Source organism: Leucoraja erinacea, unplaced genomic scaffold (genome assembly GCF_028641065.1).
Source record: "Leucoraja erinacea ecotype New England unplaced genomic scaffold, Leri_hhj_1 Leri_240S, whole genome shotgun sequence".
Taxonomy (NCBI): domain Eukaryota; kingdom Metazoa; phylum Chordata; class Chondrichthyes; order Rajiformes; family Rajidae; genus Leucoraja; species Leucoraja erinaceus.
Window position 1 is genome coordinate 35,091 of NW_026576141.1, and position 20,229 is coordinate 55,319.

At 46.9% G+C, this 20,229-nt stretch overlaps 1 protein-coding gene across 1 annotated transcript; it reads right to left on the reverse strand.

Annotated features, from left to right (window-relative positions):
• Positions 1 to 3,271: 3,271 nt before the first annotated feature.
• On the reverse strand, positions 3,272 to 16,810 carry LOC129716459 (galactose-3-O-sulfotransferase 2-like). Its single transcript, XM_055666328.1, is given in 5 exon segments — positions 3,272 to 8,246; positions 8,248 to 8,331; positions 10,822 to 11,080; positions 12,647 to 12,763; positions 16,697 to 16,810. Coding segments are annotated over 4 exon segments (1,137 nt in total). The 5' UTR covers positions 12,754 to 12,763; positions 16,697 to 16,810; the 3' UTR covers positions 3,272 to 7,559.
• Positions 16,811 to 20,229: the final 3,419 nt, after the last annotated feature.

Sequence of the window (20,229 nt, forward strand, 5' to 3'; positions counted from 1 at the left end):
TCCCCATCTCCAGATGAAGTTCATTCGCTCCACCACTGTGCTGGTCCTCAAGGTACAGGTCAGATTAACAGGGTCTCCCTCCACCACCAAGAGGTGGGCAGGTGACTGAGAGACGGCTGCTGTCACTCCTGGAGATGCTGCATTACACAAAACACAAGGGCGTCAGCATTCTGTGTGGCACGGTGGAGCAGCGGGTAGAGCTACTGCCTCACAGCGCCGGAGACCCGGGTTCAATCCTGACTACGAGTGCTGTCTGTACGGAGTTTGTACGTTCTCTGGTTCTCTGGGTGCTCTGGTTTCCTCCCACACTCCAAAGACGTGCGGGTTTGTAGGTTAATTGGCTTGGTCTAATTGTAAATTGTCCCCAGTGTGTGTAGGGGCCTGTTTCCACACTGTATCTCTAAACTAAACTGCTCTGGGGAAACATACACTAACATAACAATGTTACAATTATTTATAATTATTTTATATTAAATATATTTAGAATGAAACATCCTTATTTTAACATTTTTTTCATTTATGGCTAGCCTACATGATACTTTAATAACCTTTTAATTTTTATTTTAACTATTATTTTGTATTGAATTACACTATATTATTAATATACAGAAGCTGTGGTCTCGTCTTGTCTCCTTCAGCAGCTCATCTCCCTCCCTGAGCTCAGACACCCACTTGTCCTCACCTCACCTGCGCTCACTTCCCCCTCACCTACACACCTGCACCTCACCTCACTAACCCCCCACCTACACCTCACCTACACACCTCACCTCACTCACCTCACCTACACACCTACACCTCACCTACACACCTACACCTCACCTACACACCTGCACCTCACTAACCCCTCACCTACACCTCACTTCCCCCCTCACCTACACACCTGCACCTCACCTGCGCCCACTTCCCCCTCACCTACACACCTGCACCTCACTAACCCCTCACTAACCCCCCACCTACACCTCACCTGCGCTCACTTCCCCCTCACCTACACCCCTGCACCTACTAACCCCTCACTAACCCCCCACCTACACCTCACCTACACCTACACTGAACCTCACCTACACCTCACCTACACACCTGCACCTCACCTACCCTCACCTACACTGCACCCCTTCACCTACACCTCACCTACACACCTGCACCTCACCTACACACCTGCCCTACACCTCACCTGCGCCCACTTCCCCCTCACCTACACACCTACACCTCACTAACCCCCCACCTACACCTCACCTACATCTAAATAAACTTCACACCTCACCTCACACCTTAACCCCACCTCAATTTAACTAATTAACCTCCCACCTCGCGACCCTACTCCGCCTCTCGACCCAACTCCGCCTCTCGACCCAACTCCGCCTCGCGACCCAACTCCGCCTCTCGACCCAACTCCGCCTCTCGACCCAACTCCGCCTCTCGACCCAACTCCGCCTGATCCGCGCCTCGACTCATCGCCGCCTCGTCTCCCGCTCCCGCTGTTTAAATCCGCGGCGGTTGGCGGCGCCTCGCGTGCGCGGGGGAGGAGGGCGCATGCGCGCTGACGTTGATTTCGAGCGGGAGAGAGGGAGGCGTCGACTAGTGAGTTGAGGTGTCAGCGTGTGAGGTCGAGTTTAGTCGAGGCGGCGACTAGTGAGTTGAGGTGTCAGCGTGTGAGGTCGAGTTTAGTCGAGGCGGCGACTAGTGAGTTGAGGTGTCAGCGTGTGAGGTCGAGTTTAGTCGAGGCGGCGACTAGTGAGTTGAGGTGTCAGCGTGTGAGGTCGAGTTTAGTCGAGGCGGCGACTAGTGAGTTGAGGTGTCAGCGTGTGAGGTCGAGTTTAGTCGAGGCGGCGACTAGTGAGTTGAGGTGTCAGCGTGTGAGGTCGAGTTTAGTCGAGGCGGCGACTAGTGAGTTGAGGTGTCAGCGTGTGAGGTCGAGTTTAGTCGAGGCGGCGAAAAATCCGATTCATTTACTGGGGAAAAAAATCGGAATACCGATTTAAATCGGAATATCTGGACTAAAGTCGCTCCTGGATTCGAGGCCCTGAAACTTAATCTTCATTAGTTGCACAGACAGAAGATCCGTCCCGGCCAGTGTTGGAGACACAGGTAAGTGGGGCCACCTGTAGCAATGTTATTACATTTTGAGATTAATTCTGTAATTCATCCCATCAGATAAAGCATAAAAAGAAGTTTAATTTGTCACCTAATTCACTTTCATATCTTCAGTATTAAAAAAAGTTATAGAAACATAGACATAGAAACACAGACAATAGGTGCAGGAGTAGAGGCCATTCGGCCCTTCGAGCCTGCACCATTCGCCATTCAATATGATCATTGCTGATCATCCAACTCAGTATCCAGTACCTGCCTTCTCTCCGTACCCCCTGATCCCTTTAGCCACAAAGGCCACATCTAACTCCCTCTTAAATATAGCCAATGAACTGTGTGGCCTCAACTACCTTCTGTGGCAGAGATTTCCACAGATTCACCACTCTCTGTGTGTGAAAAAAAATCTCGGTCCTAAAAGACTTCCCCCTTATCCTTAAACTGTGTGTGTGGCCCCTTGTTCTGGACTTCCCCAACATCGGGAACAATCTTCCTGCATCTAGCCTGTCCAACCCCTTAAGAATTTTGTAAGTTTCTATAAGATCCCCTCTCAATCTCCTAAATTCTAGCGAGTACAAGCCGAGTCTATCCAGTCTTTCTTCGTATGAAAGTCCTGACATCCCAGGAATCAGTCTGGTGAACCGTCTCTGTACTCCCTCTATGGCAAGAATGTCTTTCCTCAGATTAGGAGACCAAAACTGTACGCAATACTCCAGGTGTGGTCTCACCAAGACCCTGTACAACTGCAGTAGAACCTCCCTGCTCCTATACTCAAATCCTTTTGCAATGAAAGCTAACATACCATTTACTGACGGCTCTCCACACTGACCTAGCAATGACAGATTATTAGCCGGATATGCAGTGGTCACACCACACCAAGTGCTGGACGTGTACACTTTACCATCTGGAACCTCTGCTCAGGCAGCTGAGCTGATTGCCCTGACTCATGCCTCAATATTGGCAAAATATCAAAGTGCTAACATCTATACCGATTCTCGCTGTGCGTTTGGGGTTGTACATGACCTTGGGCAATTATAGAGAAATAGAGGATTCATCACATCAACAGGAATGAGTATTAAATCTGATAAACTGTCCTTACATTTATTGGATGCTATCCAAATGCCACCGCAAATTACAGTTAATAAATGCGAGGCTCATACATCATCAGATGCAGATGTATCAAAGGGCTGATTATGTAACTAAACAGATTGCCTTGAGGCAAACCCCGCAATTACAAAATGTTAAAATTAGATCTGCAGCTCAAAGAAAGTTCCCGAGTAGCATTGATGTGACCCAGTTACAGGATGTCCAGAGCCCAGCGTCACTCCAGGAACAGAATTCCGGATCCGAAGCAGAGTATTATCAAGACCCCATTGTCTGGGTCCACCCTGATGGGCAGGTAGTTTGCCCCAGGAGCCTATTTTTGCCCCTGTCTTGCCCAGCCAATGGACAGGCTCACATGGGAAAAGGGGGAGAGCACACGCGTTGTCCTAGCACTGGTATGCACCAGGTCATAATTGATAGAGTTGCAAGAACATGTCTTGTATGTCAACAAAATAATAGAGGGAAGATGTCTACACAATGTAATCACCTGTAATGCACAACCTGAAATGTCTTTTGAGAATTTACAAATTAATTTTGTACATATGCTTGCAGCAAAGGATTTTAAGTACATTCTGATCATATTGATATGTTGTTCAGATGGGTGGAAGCACACTGCACTGGGAGGGATGATGCAAGGATGGTTGCCAATATTTTAATGAAAGAAATAATAGCTAGTTGGACATACCCATGGGAATAAACAGTGACAGAGGAACTAATTTCACCGATAAATTAGTTCAGACCTTGTCGAATGCTCTTGGGTTCCAGTGGATATTACACACCATATCAACCACAGTCCTCGGGGATGGTGGAAAGAATAAATGGGGAAATAAAAGCTACTTTGGCCACATTATGCCATCAAAATAGGTTGTTGTGGTTAGGTATGCCCTGAGAAATCAGAAAAATAGAAACACAGGCCTCATGAGATGTTGATGGGGCGGCTGATGACAACAGGAACTCAACCCCCGATGACTCCTGAGAAAGTAGCCCTGGTATGGAATGATGAAATAGCCTTAAGCCTCAAGCCATTTGTGAAACAATTGTTAAAATCTAAGAGAATGTTAAGCAAGACAAGTCCCGCCTGGCAGAAGGAAATATGCACCCGTTTAAACCAGGAGATCAGGTTTGTGTGTGAGCAAAAAACAAAATTTATGTCTCTTCTATGTATAAATTACCATAATTGGTGCTGCTAATAGAAACATAGAAAATAGGTGTACATGCTATGGCAAGAATGGCAAGAATATCACAAAAATAACACAAACAGCAGGGAAAGTAAAATAAAAACCTGATTGGCTACATGCCACCAGATGTAAACTGCATCACACAGACGGAACCCTTGAGGAGAAGGAATAGGGCAAGTGCCCTACATTTTTATAATGATAAGATGATGATTAAAAGATGTCCAAATGTAGACATTACAAGAAACAGAATGAAGGTCGAAGTTGGAGCATGAAATTCAACAAACATATTTCACACAGAACACAGTGAACTCGCAGCTGAAAGAAAAACATGCTTCCTTACCTAATTAGGATGTTGGGTTTGTGACCATACCCCTACGCAAGGGATCCCTTTGCGAGCTCAAGGACGGGTTCCAACCAAATTATATTCTGACACATATGCCTCCATTTTTGCAACTGATTAATGAGAGAAAATATTAATATCCTTGCTTACTTAATTTTGATTGGAATACAACAAGGTAATGAAAGGGTGTTTGGATGTGACAATTGGCATCTCAACGTCTCAACCCCGAAACGTCACCCATTCCTTCTCTCCAGAGATGCTGCCTGTCCTGCTGAGTTACTCCAGCATTTTGTGCCTATCTTTAGTTTAAAGTAATCTTTATTAACCCTAGAGTGTACACATGCATAAAAGTCCCTGGCTTCTAATAACGTCATGTTAGATATCACTGAGTCACAAGAATGGAGTCAGATACTATCCCTGTGAGATTTTAGATTTGTTTATTATTGTCACGTGTATCGAGGTACAATGAAAATTATTTTTGTTGCGTGATATCCAATCAGCGGAAAGACTATACATGATTACAATCTAGCCGTCCACACAGTACAGATACAGGATAAAGGGAATAATGTTTAGTGCAAGATAAAGTCTAGTAATGTCCAATTAAAGATAATCCGAGGGTCTCCAATGAGGTAGATGGAGGTCAGGACTGCTCTCTAGTTGGTGAGAGGACGGTTCAGTTGCCTGATAACAGCCGGGAAGAAACTGTACCTGAATTTGGAGGTGTGTGTTTTCACACTTCTGTACCTCTTGCCCGATGGGAGAGGGGAGAAACATAGAAACATAGAAAATAGGTGCAGGAGTAGAGGCCATTCGGCCCTTCGAGCCTGCACCGCCATTCAATATGATCATGGCTGATCATCCAACTCAGTATCCTGTACCTGCCTTCTCTCCATACCCCCTGATCCCTTTAGCCACAAGGGCCACATCTAACTCCCTCTTAAATATAGCCAATGAACTGGCCACAACTACCTTCTGTGGCTGAGAATTCCAGAGATTCACCACTCTCTGTGTGAAAAATGTTTTTCTCATCTCGTCCTAAAAGATTTCCCCCTTATCCTTAAACTGTGACCCCTTGTTCTGGACTTCCCCAACATCAGGAACAATCTTCCTGCATCTAGCCTGTCCAACCCCTTAAGAATTTTGTAAGTTTCTATAAGATTCCCCCTCAATCAACTAAATTCTAGCGAGTACAAGCCGAGCCTATCCAGTGTTTCTTCATATGAAAGTCCTGCCATCCCAGGAATCAGTCTGGTGAACCTTCTCTGTACTCCTTCTATGGCGAGAATGTCTTTCCTCAGATTAGGGGACCAAAACTGTACACAATACTCCAGGTGTGGTCTCACCAAGACCCTGTACAACTGCAGTAGAACCTCCCTGCTCCTATACTCAAATCCTTTTGCTATGAATGCTAACATACTATTTGCTTTCTTCACTGCCTGCTGCACCTGCATGCCTACTTTCAATGACTGGTGTACCATGACACTCAGGTCTTGTTGCATCTCCCCTTTTCCTAATTGGCCACCATTCAGATAATAGTCTACTTTCCTGTTTTTGTCACCAAAGTGGATAACCTCACATTTATCCACATTAATACAGCATCTGCCATGCATTTGTCCACTCACCCAACCTATCCAAGTCACCTGGCATCCTCCTCACAGCTAAGAGGGAGAAAAAGAAGTGACCGGGTGAGACTGGCCTTGTGGAGGCTGGTGGCCTTGTGGAGGCTGGTCCTTGGATGGGGGGGGAGGAAGGGGAGATAGTTTAGCCGGGACATCCCGTATTTGGGCTAAATTGGTTTGTCCCGTACGGGACCGCCCTTGTCCCGTATTTGACTGCTACTACTCGGGTCGAGGTGACTGTCGTGTCAGAGCGCCACGTCCGGCCCAGCCTCACCCGTCCCGACGTAGTGCAGCCCATAGAGTGCAACAGCAGCAGCACCTCACCCGTGGCCCCGTCGGTCGGTCGGCAGCCCGGCCAGCTGTCCGACCTTCGATTACCACCGACACCATCGCCCCTCCTTCTCATGGCCGATCATCGGTTCATGAGTTGGATGGGGTACTGGACTCTGCCCTGGGGTGCTGGACTTTGCCCCCGGCACCTGGGCCAAAACCGCTTATCTGGCCTGCAGTCCAGGATCCAGGCCAACTCATCATTCACCCAGCCACGGCTGAGTCGCCCAACGGATTGCCTTCGGGAATTTGTCCTATATTTTGGCATTCTGTCCCTTATTTAGGAATGAGAAAGTTGGCAACGCTACCTGTCACAAACCACCCTTTATGCATTACAACATTCTTGTTCCACCTTGCACAATTCTGAAGGTCAAACACTTCCACATCATTCAACTAAAGGTTAAATATACACACCCTTTTGGCATTGTCCTGCCTTAATGTTATCAAACTGCCCCTCCCCGACACATCCCTTGCCTGCGATATTTGCCCAGAGACATATCATGGAAAGTTCTGGAACCTCCCACAGCCAGATAGTCACATCACGTTCCCTTGTCTTCACATTCCAGCTATTTTCCATCTTCATATCTATTGTCATATCTATTTGACCCCCATATCTGAGGAAGGATGTGCTGGCTCTGGAGAGGGTCCAGAGCAGGTTTATGAGAATGATTCCAGGGATGAGTGGGTTAACATATGATGAGCGTTTGTCGGCGCTGGGCCTGTAGAGATTAAAGATACAGAAAAGAAACAGGCCCTTCGGCCCACCGTGTCTACACTGGCCTGCGATCATTTACACTTATACCAAGCCAATTAACCCACAAGCCTGCACCATTGGTTCATGACTAAACACTACCACCTTTCTACAGGCTGGCCGGAGTCACCTTGCTGAGGTGCAAGGGTTGTCTACCCCTGTTTTCTCTGTAGACGATTGAGATACTTTCTCTCTGGGAGAACCATCTTGATGCACATTTCCTTGGTTTCTCTGGTCAAGTTGTCTTTCAGGAGATAACCAATGATCTTGGCCTTGCCATAGTTGGGTGATTTGATGTAACTGGAGCTCTTGCTTTTGGCCTCAGGTGTGCTGCTTTGCAGACAGATATCTTGGATCTTCTGGCGAAGATGGCGGAGATGCTTGACGTCTCTCTCCATCCTGTCCACCCCGTACCGTTCCACCCTTTGCCAGAAGGACGTGTTGAAGTGGCGGTAGAGATGCCAGTCCAGGGCGTTCCAGCGCTGGAGGGTGGAGAGAAGATCAGGGGGGAGTGAGCTTCTGGTCGAGGGGTCACGGGCGTTGAGCTGGAAGGACACCATGTCCTCCATGTCCCAACAGAGAGCCTCCCGCAACAAGACCAGCGACTGGTCAAAGTACTCGGCCAGCAAGACCAGATGGAAGGTAGAGTCGAACTCCTTGAGGGTTTGGTCAACGTGAGGTCCTTCAGCCCCTGCCTCCGCGTCCCCACCAAGATCAAACCACAACAAGTTATGGGCATAGAAGTTGTTGGGTGTTTTAGGCTTGAACACCTTGTCCAGCTTCCTCACAAACTCAGGCAGACTCTGCACGGCACCAAAGGCCGGGGCACCGCTGTGGGAAGTAGGAAAACGCCGACTCTGCCACGCTGTCTGGGTTCCGCAGGATGGTGAAGATGAAAGAGTCGTTGCCCGTCACCTTCTTCACCTGCGGATGGGGAGAGAAAGACCAACATCAGATCCCACTCTCACTCCCGTCCACTGGCATATACACACGAGGATATCTGTACACTAACGTGTATATATACTACAATACCACTGTGTACTAACATGTATATATACTACAATATCACTGTGTACTAACATGTATATATACTACAATATCACTGTGCACCAACATGTATATATACTACAATATCACTGTGTACTAACGTGTATATATACTACAATATCACTGTGTACTAACATGTATATATACTACAATATCACTGTGTACTAACATGTATATATACTACAATATCACTGTACCAACGTGTATATATACTACAATATCACTGTGTACTAACGTGTATATATACTACAATATCACTGTGTACTAACGCTATGTATATATACTACAATATCACTGTACCAACGTGTATATATACTACAATATCACTGTGTACTAACGTGTATATATACTACAATATTACTGTGCACCAACATGTATATATACTACAATATCACTGTGTATTAACATGTATATATACTACAATATCACTGTGTATTAACATGTATATATACTACAATATCACTGTGTACCAACGTGTATATATACTACAATATCACTGTGTATTAACATGTATATATACTACAACTGTCAGAGGGTCACTGAGTGATACAGTGTGGAAACAGGCCCTTCGGCCCAACTTGTCCACACAGGCCAACAAAGTCCCAGCTTCACTAGTCCCACTTGCCTGCGCTTGGTCCATATCCCTCCAAACCTGTCCTATCCATGTACCTGTCTGACTGTTTCTTAAATGTTGGGATAGTCCCAGCCTCCTCTGGCAGCTCGTTCCATACACCCACCCCTCTTTGTGTGAAAAAGTTACCCCTCAGATTCCTATCAAATTTTTTCCCCTTCATCTTGAACCTTTGTCCTCTGGCCCTCGATTCCCCTACTCTGGGCAATAGACTCTGTGCATCTACCCAAACTATTCCTCTCATGATTTCATACACCTCTATACGATATCCCCCTGCGCTCCATGGATAGAGACCTAGCCTACTCAACCTCTCCCTATAGCTCACACCCTCTAGTCCTGGCAACATCCTCACAAATCATCTTTGAATCCTTTCAAGCTTGACAATATCTTTCCTATAACATGGTGCCCTGAACTGAGCACAATACTCTTAATGCGGTCTCACCAACGTCTTGTACAACTGCAACATGACCTCTCAACGTCTATACTCAATATACTCTGACTGATGCTATGAGAATGCAGGGTGACTTGGACAGGTTGGATGAGAGGGCAGATGCATGGCAGATGCAGTTTAATGTGGATAAATGAGAGGTTATCCACTTTGGTGGCAAGAACAGGAAGGCAGATTATTATCTGAATAATATCAAGTTAGGAAAAGGGGAAGTACAACGAGATCTGGGTGTCCTTGTACATCAGTCAATGAAAGTAAGCATGCAGGTCTAGCAGGCAGTGAAGAAAGCTAATGGCAATGTTCACATTCATAACAAGAGGAGTTGAGTAAAGAGGTCCTTCTGCAGTTGTCCAGGGCCCTGGTGAGACCACACCTGGAGTATTGTGTGCAGTTTTGGTCTCCAAATTTGAGGAAGGACATTCTTGCTATTGAGGGAGTGCAGCGTAGGTTTACAAGGTTAACCCCTGGATGGCGGGACTGTCATATGTTAAAAGAATGAAGACTATGCTTGTATACTCAGGAATTTAGAAGGATGAGAGGGGATCTTATTGAAACATATAAGATCATTAAGGGATTGGACATGCTAGATGCAGGAAACATGTTCCCGATGTTAGGGGAGTCCAAAACCAGGGCCACGGTTTAAGAATAAAGGGTCGGCCATTTAGAACAGAGATGAGGAAAAAACTTTTTGCCCAAAGTGTTGTGAATCTGCGTAATTCTCTGCCTCAGAAAGTAGTGGAGGCTGATTCTCTAGATGCTTCCAAAAGAGAGTTATATAGAGCTCTTAAAGATAGTGGAGTCAGGGGATATGGGGAGAAGGCAGGAACGGGGTACTGATTGGGGATGATCAGCCATGATCACATTGAATGTCGGTGCTGGCTCGAGGGGCCGAATGACCTGCTCCTGCACCTTTTGTCTATTGTCTATCTTTCATTCATTATTCTATATAGCTCTACATCATCATCTATATCTCTCGTTTCCCTTTCCCCTGACTAGTCTGAAGAAGGGTCTCGACCTGAAACTTGAACCAAAGCCTCCTTTTCTGCCTGTGAGTATCTCCTTTCTACCAATGATCCATTCCTTCTCTCCAGAGATGCTGCCTGTCCCACTGAGTTACACCTGCTTTTAGTGCTGTTAGATTGATTAGTATGGGTGTCAGGGGTTATGGGGAGAAGGCAGGAGAATGGGGTTAGGAGGGAGAGATAGATCAGATACGATTGAATGGTGGAATAGACTTGATGGGCTGAATGGCCTTATCCTGCTCCTATCCCTTATGAGATGGAGCTACCTCAGGCAGATTGAAGCGCATGTGGTTACAGATGATGTTGTATTCCTTGCCCGGATTCTTTGCAAAGTCTTTAACAAAGGTGGCCCTGAAGAGATTCGGGTAGCCCAGGTGATCATCAGGAGGCAGAGCGAAGGTGAGATTCTTGGCATCTCCGTAGCGGTACAGGAGGTTCAGCACAGTGCTGCTTCCCGTCTTGTGGATCTTCATAAATGCCACGTGTTTCCTGGGTGTGCAGGGAACTTCCCGAGAGAACCTGTACCTGTTCACAAACCAGAGGTCAGGTCACAGCCAACAGCACAGTTTCACACAAGTCTGATCGGAGGAACAGCATCTCATATTTCACCTGATAGACACAAAAGCTGGAGTAACTCAGCGACTCAGGCAGCATCTGTGGAGAACATGGATAGGTGACGTTTCACAGAGTGCTGGAGTAACTCAGCGGGTCAGGCAGCATCTCTGGAGGGAAGGAATGGGTGACGTTTCACAGAGTGCTGGTGTAACTCAGCGGGTCAGGCAGCATCTGTGGAGAACATGGATAGGTGATGTTTCACACAGTGCTGGAGTAACTCAGCAGGTCAGGCAGCATCTCTGGAGAGAAGGAATGGGTGACGTTTCACAGAGTGCTGGAGTAACTCAGCGGGTCAGGCAGCATCTCTGGAGAGAAGGAATGGGTGACATTTCGGGTCTATGACAATAAACTAGTCAGTGGACGTTGGACAGGAGGTACACAAAAATACTGGAGAAACTCAGTGGGTGCAGCAGCATCTATGGAGCGAAGGAAATAGGCAACGTTTCGGGCCGAAACCCTTCTTCAGACTGATGGGGGGTGGGGGGGAGAAGGAAGGAAAAAGGGAGGAGGAGGAGCCCGAGGGCGGGGGGATGGGAGGAGACAGCTCGAGGGTCGAGGGTTAAGGAAGGGGAGGAGACAGCAAGGGCTAGCAAAACTGGGAGAATTCAACGTTCATGCCATCCGGACGCAAGCAACCCAGGCGGAATATGAGGTGCTGTTCCTCCAATTTCCGGTGTGGCTCACTCTGGCAATGGAGGAGACCCAGGACAGAGAGGTTGGATTGGGAATGGGAGGGGGAGTTGAAGTGCTGAGCCACCGAGAGTTCAGGTAGGTTATTGCGGACTGAGCGGAGGTGTTCGGCGAAACGATCGCCCAACCTACGCTTAGTCTCCCCGATGTAAATCAGCTGACATCTAGAGCAGCGGATGCAGTAGATGAGGTTGGAGGAGATACAGGTGAACCTTTGTCGCACCTGGAACGACTGCTTGGGTCCTTGAATGGAGTCGAGGGGGGAGGTGAAGGGACAGGTGTTGCATTTCTTGCGGTTGCAACGGAAAGTGCCCGGGGAGGGGGTGGTACGGGAGGGAAGGGAAGAATTAACAAGGGAGTTATGGAGGAAGCGGTCTTTGCGGAAGGCAGATATGGGGGTAGATGGGAAGATGTGGCGAGTGGTGGGATCACGTTGGAGGTGGCAGAAATGGCGGAGGATTATGTGTTGTATTTGCCGGCTGGTGGGGTGAAAGGCGAGGACCAGAGGGACTCTGCCCTTGTTGCGAGTGCGGGAATGGGGAGAGAGAGCAGTGTTGCGGGGTATGGATGAGACCCTGGTGCGAGCCTCATCTATGGTGGCGGAGGGGAATCCCCGCTCCCTGAAGAACGAGGACATTTCCGATGCCCTGGTGTGGGCATTGGACATGTTGGTTAGCAAGGATTAGTTGGGCCGAAGGGCCTGTGTGTGTGCGGCATGGCGCAATGACTATCAAGGCAGAGGAGAGAGGGTGACAGAGGGAGGTTGTAGTCCAGGGTTAGACTTACCCATTCACTGCAGAGAGGTAGACCAAACTAGCAACGAAGGTCAGACAGCTGGCCACCGCCAGCATCAGGAACATCTTCCCAGTTCGACGTTTCCAATAATTGAACATTCTCGCTTACCTGAACAACAGGGAAACACTGTTAGGATTCACCCACACCGACCTCACAGTTAGAATACGGACACAGACCCTTCGGCCCGCCCTGTCCATGTTCACCCCACTTAAACCTTCAGTCTGAAGAAGGGTCTCGACTCAAAACATCACCCAGGTCCAGAGATTTACAAGAATGATTCCAGGAATGAGTGGCTTAACATTTGATGAGCGTTTGACAGCACTGGGCCTGTACTCGCTGGAGTTTAGAAGGATGAGAGGGTACCTCATTGAAACGTACAGACTAATGAAAGGCATCGATGGAGTGGATGTGGACAGGATGTTTCCACTGGTGGGAGAGTCTAGGACCAGAGATCACAGCTTCAGAATTAAAGGGCGCTCTTTTAGAAAGGAGGTGAGGAGGAATTTCTTTAGTCAGAGGGTGGTGAATCTGTGGAACTCATTACCACAGGCGGCTGTGGAGACCAAGTTAGTGGATATTTTTATCGCAGAGATGGACAAATTCTTGATTAGAATGGATGTCAAGGGTTATGGGGAGAAGGAAGGAAAATGGGATTAGGAGGCAGAGATCAGTAGTCTTTTTTTTAAATATATTTTATTAGAAGTAAGTACAATACAGTGGTACCTTTTTACAGGTGCCTAATATATGTTAACAGAATACATTCTCTGTACAACTTCATTTTTTATTTTTTAAAGAGAGAAAAAGGAGATAGTAAAGAATAAGGAAAAGTGTAGTGTGTGTAGAGAAAAAAGGAAAAGAGATGGTGAGGAAAAGAGATAAGCGTGAAAATAGAGATCAGGAGGGAGATTATCAAATAGACGCAAGGGGATGATTTTTTCTATTGTTGATCATCTTTCACCCATACCTGAAATATTTAATTTTTACGATACTGTTGCACCACATGAATCAAGGAAATCAGTAAATGGAGACCAACGTTACGAATTGGTTCAGATGCTGGAAAATCGAAGGTACACAAAAAAGCTGGAGAAACTCAGCGGGTGCAGCAGCATCTATGGAGCGAAGGAGATAGGCAACGTTTTGGGCTGAAACCCTGAAGGAAATAGGCAACGTTTCGGGCCGAAACCCTGAAGGAAATAGGCAACATTTCGGGCCGAAATCCTTCTGGAAATAGGCAACGTTTCGGGCCGAAACCCTTCCGGGTTTCGGCCCGAAACATTGCCCATTTCCTTCGCTCCATAGATGCTGCTGCACCTGCTGAGTTTCTCCAGCTTTTTTGTGTACCTTTGTTAAGCAATGGTCTTGTTTATCTATTAGGAGGAGTCTCATTTATTTTAGGTGTGCTGTGTCCAACATATTACTGATCCACATTTTAAAAATGATGTGTAAGGATATGTTAAATTTGTTCCGGTCTCCCATTACTCCAAATATAATCTTTGCAGTATTAGGTTCCAATTTTATCTTAAATAGCTTTGTGAATACATCAAAAATATCACACCAACATTTATGAAGTTTTGTGTAAGATACAAAAGAATGTGTAATGTTGGCATTTTGAGAAATACATTTATCACAGATTGGAGAGATATTTGGGTACATAGAAACATAGAAACATAGAAATTAGGTGCAGGAGTAGGCCATTCGGCCCTTCGAGCCTGCACCGCCATTCAATATGATCATGGCTGATCATCCAACTCAGTATCCCGTACCTGCCTTATTCAACATTGTTTTTGAATAATATAATCTATCAAGTATTTTAAAGTGAATTAAATTCTGTCTAGCATTAATCGAACATTTATGTATATATATCAAATGCTTTTCCCAGATTTCTTTCGAACTATTTATCGTTAATTATTTTTCCCAGTCTTCTCTAATTAATAATAATAATAATAATAATTGTATTTATAGAGCACTTTAAAAACAAACATAGCTGCAACAAAGTGCTGTACATCACTAATCATTGACAAAAAAAGTTAATACACACCAAAAATAACAATCAAAAGAAATAGTAGGAAAAGACATGTAAAATAAAGAAACATCAAAAACACCACAAACAGAAGCAAAGCCTCAGGCATGGTCAAAAGCCAGGGAGTACAAATGTGTTTTAACACTGGATTTCAATTGCCTCTGTTGATGGGAATTCTCTATTTAAAATACTATTATATAAGTATGATATTAATTTTTGTGAATCCGCCTTTATATTCATTGTTTCTTCTAATGGATCTAAGATTATACTTTGAAATCTGTGTATATATCTTCATAGTCACATATCTGTAGATATTTAAAATATTGGTTGTTATTCAGTTTAAATTTTAATTTTAATTGTTGAAATGATAACAGAATGGCGGAGTAGTCTTGAAGGGCCGAATGGCCTCATTCTACTATAACTTGTGAATCAGTCTGAAGATGGGTCCTGACCTAAAGTGTCACCTATCCATGTTCTCCACAGATGCTGCCTGACCCGCTGAGTTACTCCAGCACTCTGTGAAACGTCACCTATCCATGTTCTCCACAGATGCTGCCTGACCCGCTGAGTTACTCCAGCACTCTGTGAAACGTCACCTATCCATGTTCTCCACAGATGCTGCCTGACCCGCTGAGTTACTCCAGCACTCTGTGAAACGTCACCTATCCATGTTCTCCACAGATGCTGCCTGACCCGCTGAGTTACTCCAGCACTCTGTGAAAAACGTCACCTATCCATGTTCTCCACAGATGCTGCCTGACCCACTGAGTTACTCCAGCACTCTGTGAAACGTCACCTATCCATGTTCCCCACAGATGCTGCCCGACCCGCTGAGTTACTCCAGCACTATTGTATTGGCTCGGTGCCCGTGGTCACTGGCTGTGGGTGTAACAATAGCATCATCAAGAAGTGGAATAATAATCTCTTTGTAATGTGGCATCGATCAGATGAGTTAATTAATAACCTGACGCTATCTTGTTGCATCCTCCTGAGGCAGCACGGTGGCGCAGCGGGTAGAGCTGCTGCCTCATAGCGCCAGGGACTCGGGTTGAATCCTGACTACGGGTGCTGACTGTATGGAGCTTCTACCTTCTCCCGGTGACCACGTGGGTTTTTTCCGGGTGCTCCGGTTTCCTCCCACACTCCAAAGACGTGCGGGTTTGTAAGTTAATTGCCCCCTGGTGTGTAGGGAGTGGATGAGGAAGTGGAATGACATCGAATGTTTGTGAACGGGCTGTTTCGACGCTGTATCTTTTAATCAATAAAAGTATTTGTTTTATCGTGGTCTGTTACACAAATTCCAACTCAGAAAGTTGAGGATTCAGCTGGAGAGGGTGCAGAGAAGATTTACGAGGATGTTGCCAGGACCCGAGGATCTGAGCTAAAAGGAGAGGTTGGGGCAATCGAGGACTTTATCACTTGCAGCCCAGGAGAATGAGGAATCTTATAGAGGTATATACAATCACCAGGGGAATTGGTCGATGAATACACAGAATCTCTTGCCCAGAGTAAGGGAATCAAGAACCAGGGGACATGGGTTTAAGGTGAGGGGGGAAAGATTTAATTGGATCCTGAGGGGAAACTTATTTACACAAAGGGTGGTGGGTGTATGCAACGAGCTGCCAGAGGAGGTAGTGAGGCAGGGACTATCACATTTAAAAGACACTTGGACAGGTACATGGATAGGACAGGTGCAGAGGGATATGGACCAAACGCGGGCAGGTGGGACTAGTGTTGGTTGGTGTGGGCAACTTGCGTTGAAGGGCCTGTTTCCACACTGTAACTCGATGACTCTGTCACTCAGTGACTCTCTGTCCTAGATCTTATTCTTGCCGCTTGCTTGCAGCTCTGAGCCAGATTGTGCCATTCGGAAAGAGTTCAGTTTAGTTTAGTTTAGTTTAGTTTAGAGATACAGGCGCGGCTCACGGGGTCCGGGCCAGCCAGCGAGCCCCGCACACTAACACTATCCTACACACACTAGGGATAATTTTTACATTTACCGAGCCAGTTTACCGACATACCTGTAGGTCTCTGGACCTCAGAAAGGTGTCTGCTGAATCAGTTAATCCGTTCCCTTGACCAGGTGAGACGAAAGCTTGAAGCTCGGGGCTGGGGAACAAGTGTGTAAATGAGCAGTGACTGCGTGTGTGAGCTTCAAGGATGTGGGTGCTGTCGGCTGTAGCAGTGGGAAGGTGGGAGGATACGGAACTATCTACCTGTATCATCACCTGTTGGCTTCTTTTCAAATGCCTGAGGGGCAAAGGAATAAGGGAAAACGAGGCTTTATTGACAGGGAGGATGTCGAGATTGGTGGTGGTGGTGGGGTCACATCTGGTGGGCAGGGGGTAACAACTAGCCCCCCCAAACAGTGGTGGGTGTATGGAACGAGCTGCCAGAGGAGGGAGTTGTGGCAGGGACTATCACAATGTTCATCATTTTCGATCTTTCTCTCTCCCTCTCTTCCTCCCTCCCCACTCCCTCCCTTCTTCCCTCTCCCCTCTCTCCCCTCTCTCCCCTCTTCCCCTCCTCCCCCTCTCCCCCTCTCCTGTCCCCACCCTCTCCCTACATCAGACTTGAGTGGCAGTGTGGCATCACGCACTGTACATGTTCGGCTCTTGGTGTCGCGGTGACCAGAGATATAATAATAAATAATAATAATTTTATTTATAGAGCACTTTAAAAACAAACATAGCTGCAACAAAGTGCTGTACTATATGGGTCACGGTTTGGTCACGCGTGTCTCTGGGGGGGTATTAACGTTGGTGAGTGAGGAGAGTTAGTGTAGAATACAGAACCAGTATTTCAGACAAACTCCGCGTCCAGTACAGCTGCACCTTATTCTGTGTTGAGTGGAACTTTTGGCCTTGACTTGTCTATTGAGCACAAGGAGAGAATACTCAATCGATACGATCAACCAGCAGGGTACAATACAGTGTTTAAGAAGGAACTGCAGATGCTGGAGAATCGAAGGTACACAAAAAAGCTGGAGAAACTCAGCGGGTGCAGCAGCATCTATGGAGCGAAGGAAATACAGTGCCTGATGTAGATTCACAAACAACCCCATCTAGTCGCTTGCTGCTTCAGGAGTTTGTGAAACATGAATCACAGAGTCACAGTGCATGGACACAGGCCCTTCGGTCCACCAGGCCCGTGCCAGCCCCATCGATGCTAGTCCCATTGTCTTAGCCTGGTCCATATTCCTCCAAAAACTTCCACTCGTGCTGGAGTAACTCAGCGGGTCAGGCAGCATCTGTGGAGAACATGGATAAGTGACGTTTCACAGAGTGCCGGAGTAACTCAGCGGGTCAGGCAGCATCTGTGGAGAACATGGATAGGTGACGTTTCACAGAGTGCTGGAGTAACTCAGCGGGTCAGGCAGCTTCTGTGGAGAACATGGATAGGTGACGTTTCACAGAGTGCTGGAGTAACTCAGCGGGTCAGGCAGCATCTGTGGGGAACATGGATAGGTGACGTTTCACATGGATAGGTGACGTTTCGTTTCCAGAGTGCTGGAGTAACTCAGCGGGTCAGGCAGCATCTGTGGAGAACATGGATAGGTGGACAGGACCATTCTTCATTCTGATCCAGGTCGTGATGAGATTAGGTGTGGACTCAGTGACCATTTCACTGCATGCTTGGTGTGAGGATAAGGTGGAGAGGTACACATTGTTGTTTGGTTAGTAACAGAGAACACAGATGACTGCAGAGAAGAATAAAGTGTACAGATACAATTAGCATGCTTGCCCTCCCCAGCGCCCTCAATAGGGCTCTTTCCCAGGAGCGGGGCAGTGTGGGAGCGGCGACCGCCATTGCCTTGCGCCGTCACGACCCTGGACAGCCCGGGCGGCAATAACGGGAGAAACCGCAGCAAACACTCCGTACTTTGCTCACCCGTAAACACACTTGCAGACTGCTCGCCATCAATCCGTCTCCTTCCATTTCTCACCCAAATTTGCAAGTGGGGGTTGATTGGCGCTGGTTTTTCACATGGTTGATGGTGTCCACTGTTCAAAGTGACCTCTGCCCAATAGAGACTCACAACACGATGGGATAGTGAGCATTGGATGCCCGCCAGACCGATAAACCTATCACTTCAATAAACTGAGAAAATGTTGAGCTGATGCCACACACGCCAGAGACCCGGTTTCTATCCTGACCACAGGTGCTGTCTCCGTGGAGTTTGCACGTTCTCCCCATGACCTGCATGGGACCTTTATGCTCATGTCATTACTGCTTGGTAGATTGGCACTAACACAGAAAACCTCCTCCTGGCCCCTGTCCACAGGTGTTAGACAACTCTAGTCCATACAAGTGTGAGGTGTTGGCATTTGGGAGACCCAGTGTAAGGGGAAATTATCATTCAAGTTCAAGTTCAAGGGAGTTTATTGTCATGTGTCCCTGTATAGGACAATGAAATTCTTGCTTTGCTTCAGTACACAGAACATAGTAGGCATTGACTACAAAACAGATCAGTGTGTCCATATACCATGATATAAATATATACACACATGAATAAATAAACTGATAAAGTGCAAATAACAGATAATGGGTTATTAATGCTCATAGTTTTGTCCGAGGTTTAATAGCCTGATGGCTGTGGGGAAGTAGCTATTCCTGAACCTGGTTGTTGCATTCTTCAGGCTCCTGTACCTTCTACCTGAAGGTAGCAGGGAGATGAGTGTGTGGCCAGGATGGTGTGTGGGTCTTTGATGATACTGCCAGCCTTTTTGAGGCAGCGACTGCGATAAATCCCCTCGATGGAAGGAAGGTCAGAGCCGATGATGGACTGGGCAGTGTTTACTACTTTTTGTAGTCTCTTCCTCTCCAGGGCGCTCAAGTTGCCGAACCAAGCCATGATGCAACCGGTCAGCATGCTCTCTACTGTGCAACTGTAGAAGTTAGAGAGAGTCTTCCTTGACAAGCCAACTCTCCGTAATCTTCTCAGGAAGTAGAAGCGCTTTAATTTTGTGTCAACTTTAATTATACAATTAAGGTTGGCACAAACATGGTGATCCGAGGTTCAGGAATAGCTACTTCCCCACAGCCGCTGGAGTGTAATCTACCCAAGTGAAATATGAGGTGCTGTTCGTCCAATTTGCGCTGGGCCTCACACTGACAATGGAGGAGGCCCAGGACAGAGAGGTCAGATTGGGAATGGGAGGGGGAGTTGAAGCGCTGGGCCACCGGGAGATCAGGTTGGTTAAGACGAACTGAGCAGAGGTGTTGGGGGAAGCGATCGCCGAGCCTGCGCTTGGTCTCGCCAATGTAGAGAAGTTCAAGTGACATTTATTGTCACATACACCAATTGGTGAAGTGATACATGCAGCCACACACAATACATGATCGAGTTTAACATGAACACCCCCCACAGTGGAATCAACCTTTCCCACTGTGAGGGAAGGCAATGAAGTCCAGCCATCTTCCTCGTTGTTCACCCGTGGTCAGGGCCTTGAGCCTTCTGCAGTCGCTGCCAAGGAAGGCCCCTTGTACAGGCTCTCTGGCCAGGATGATCGGATCTCCGTGGTCGGAAGGGAAGAACACACTTCAACGGCTT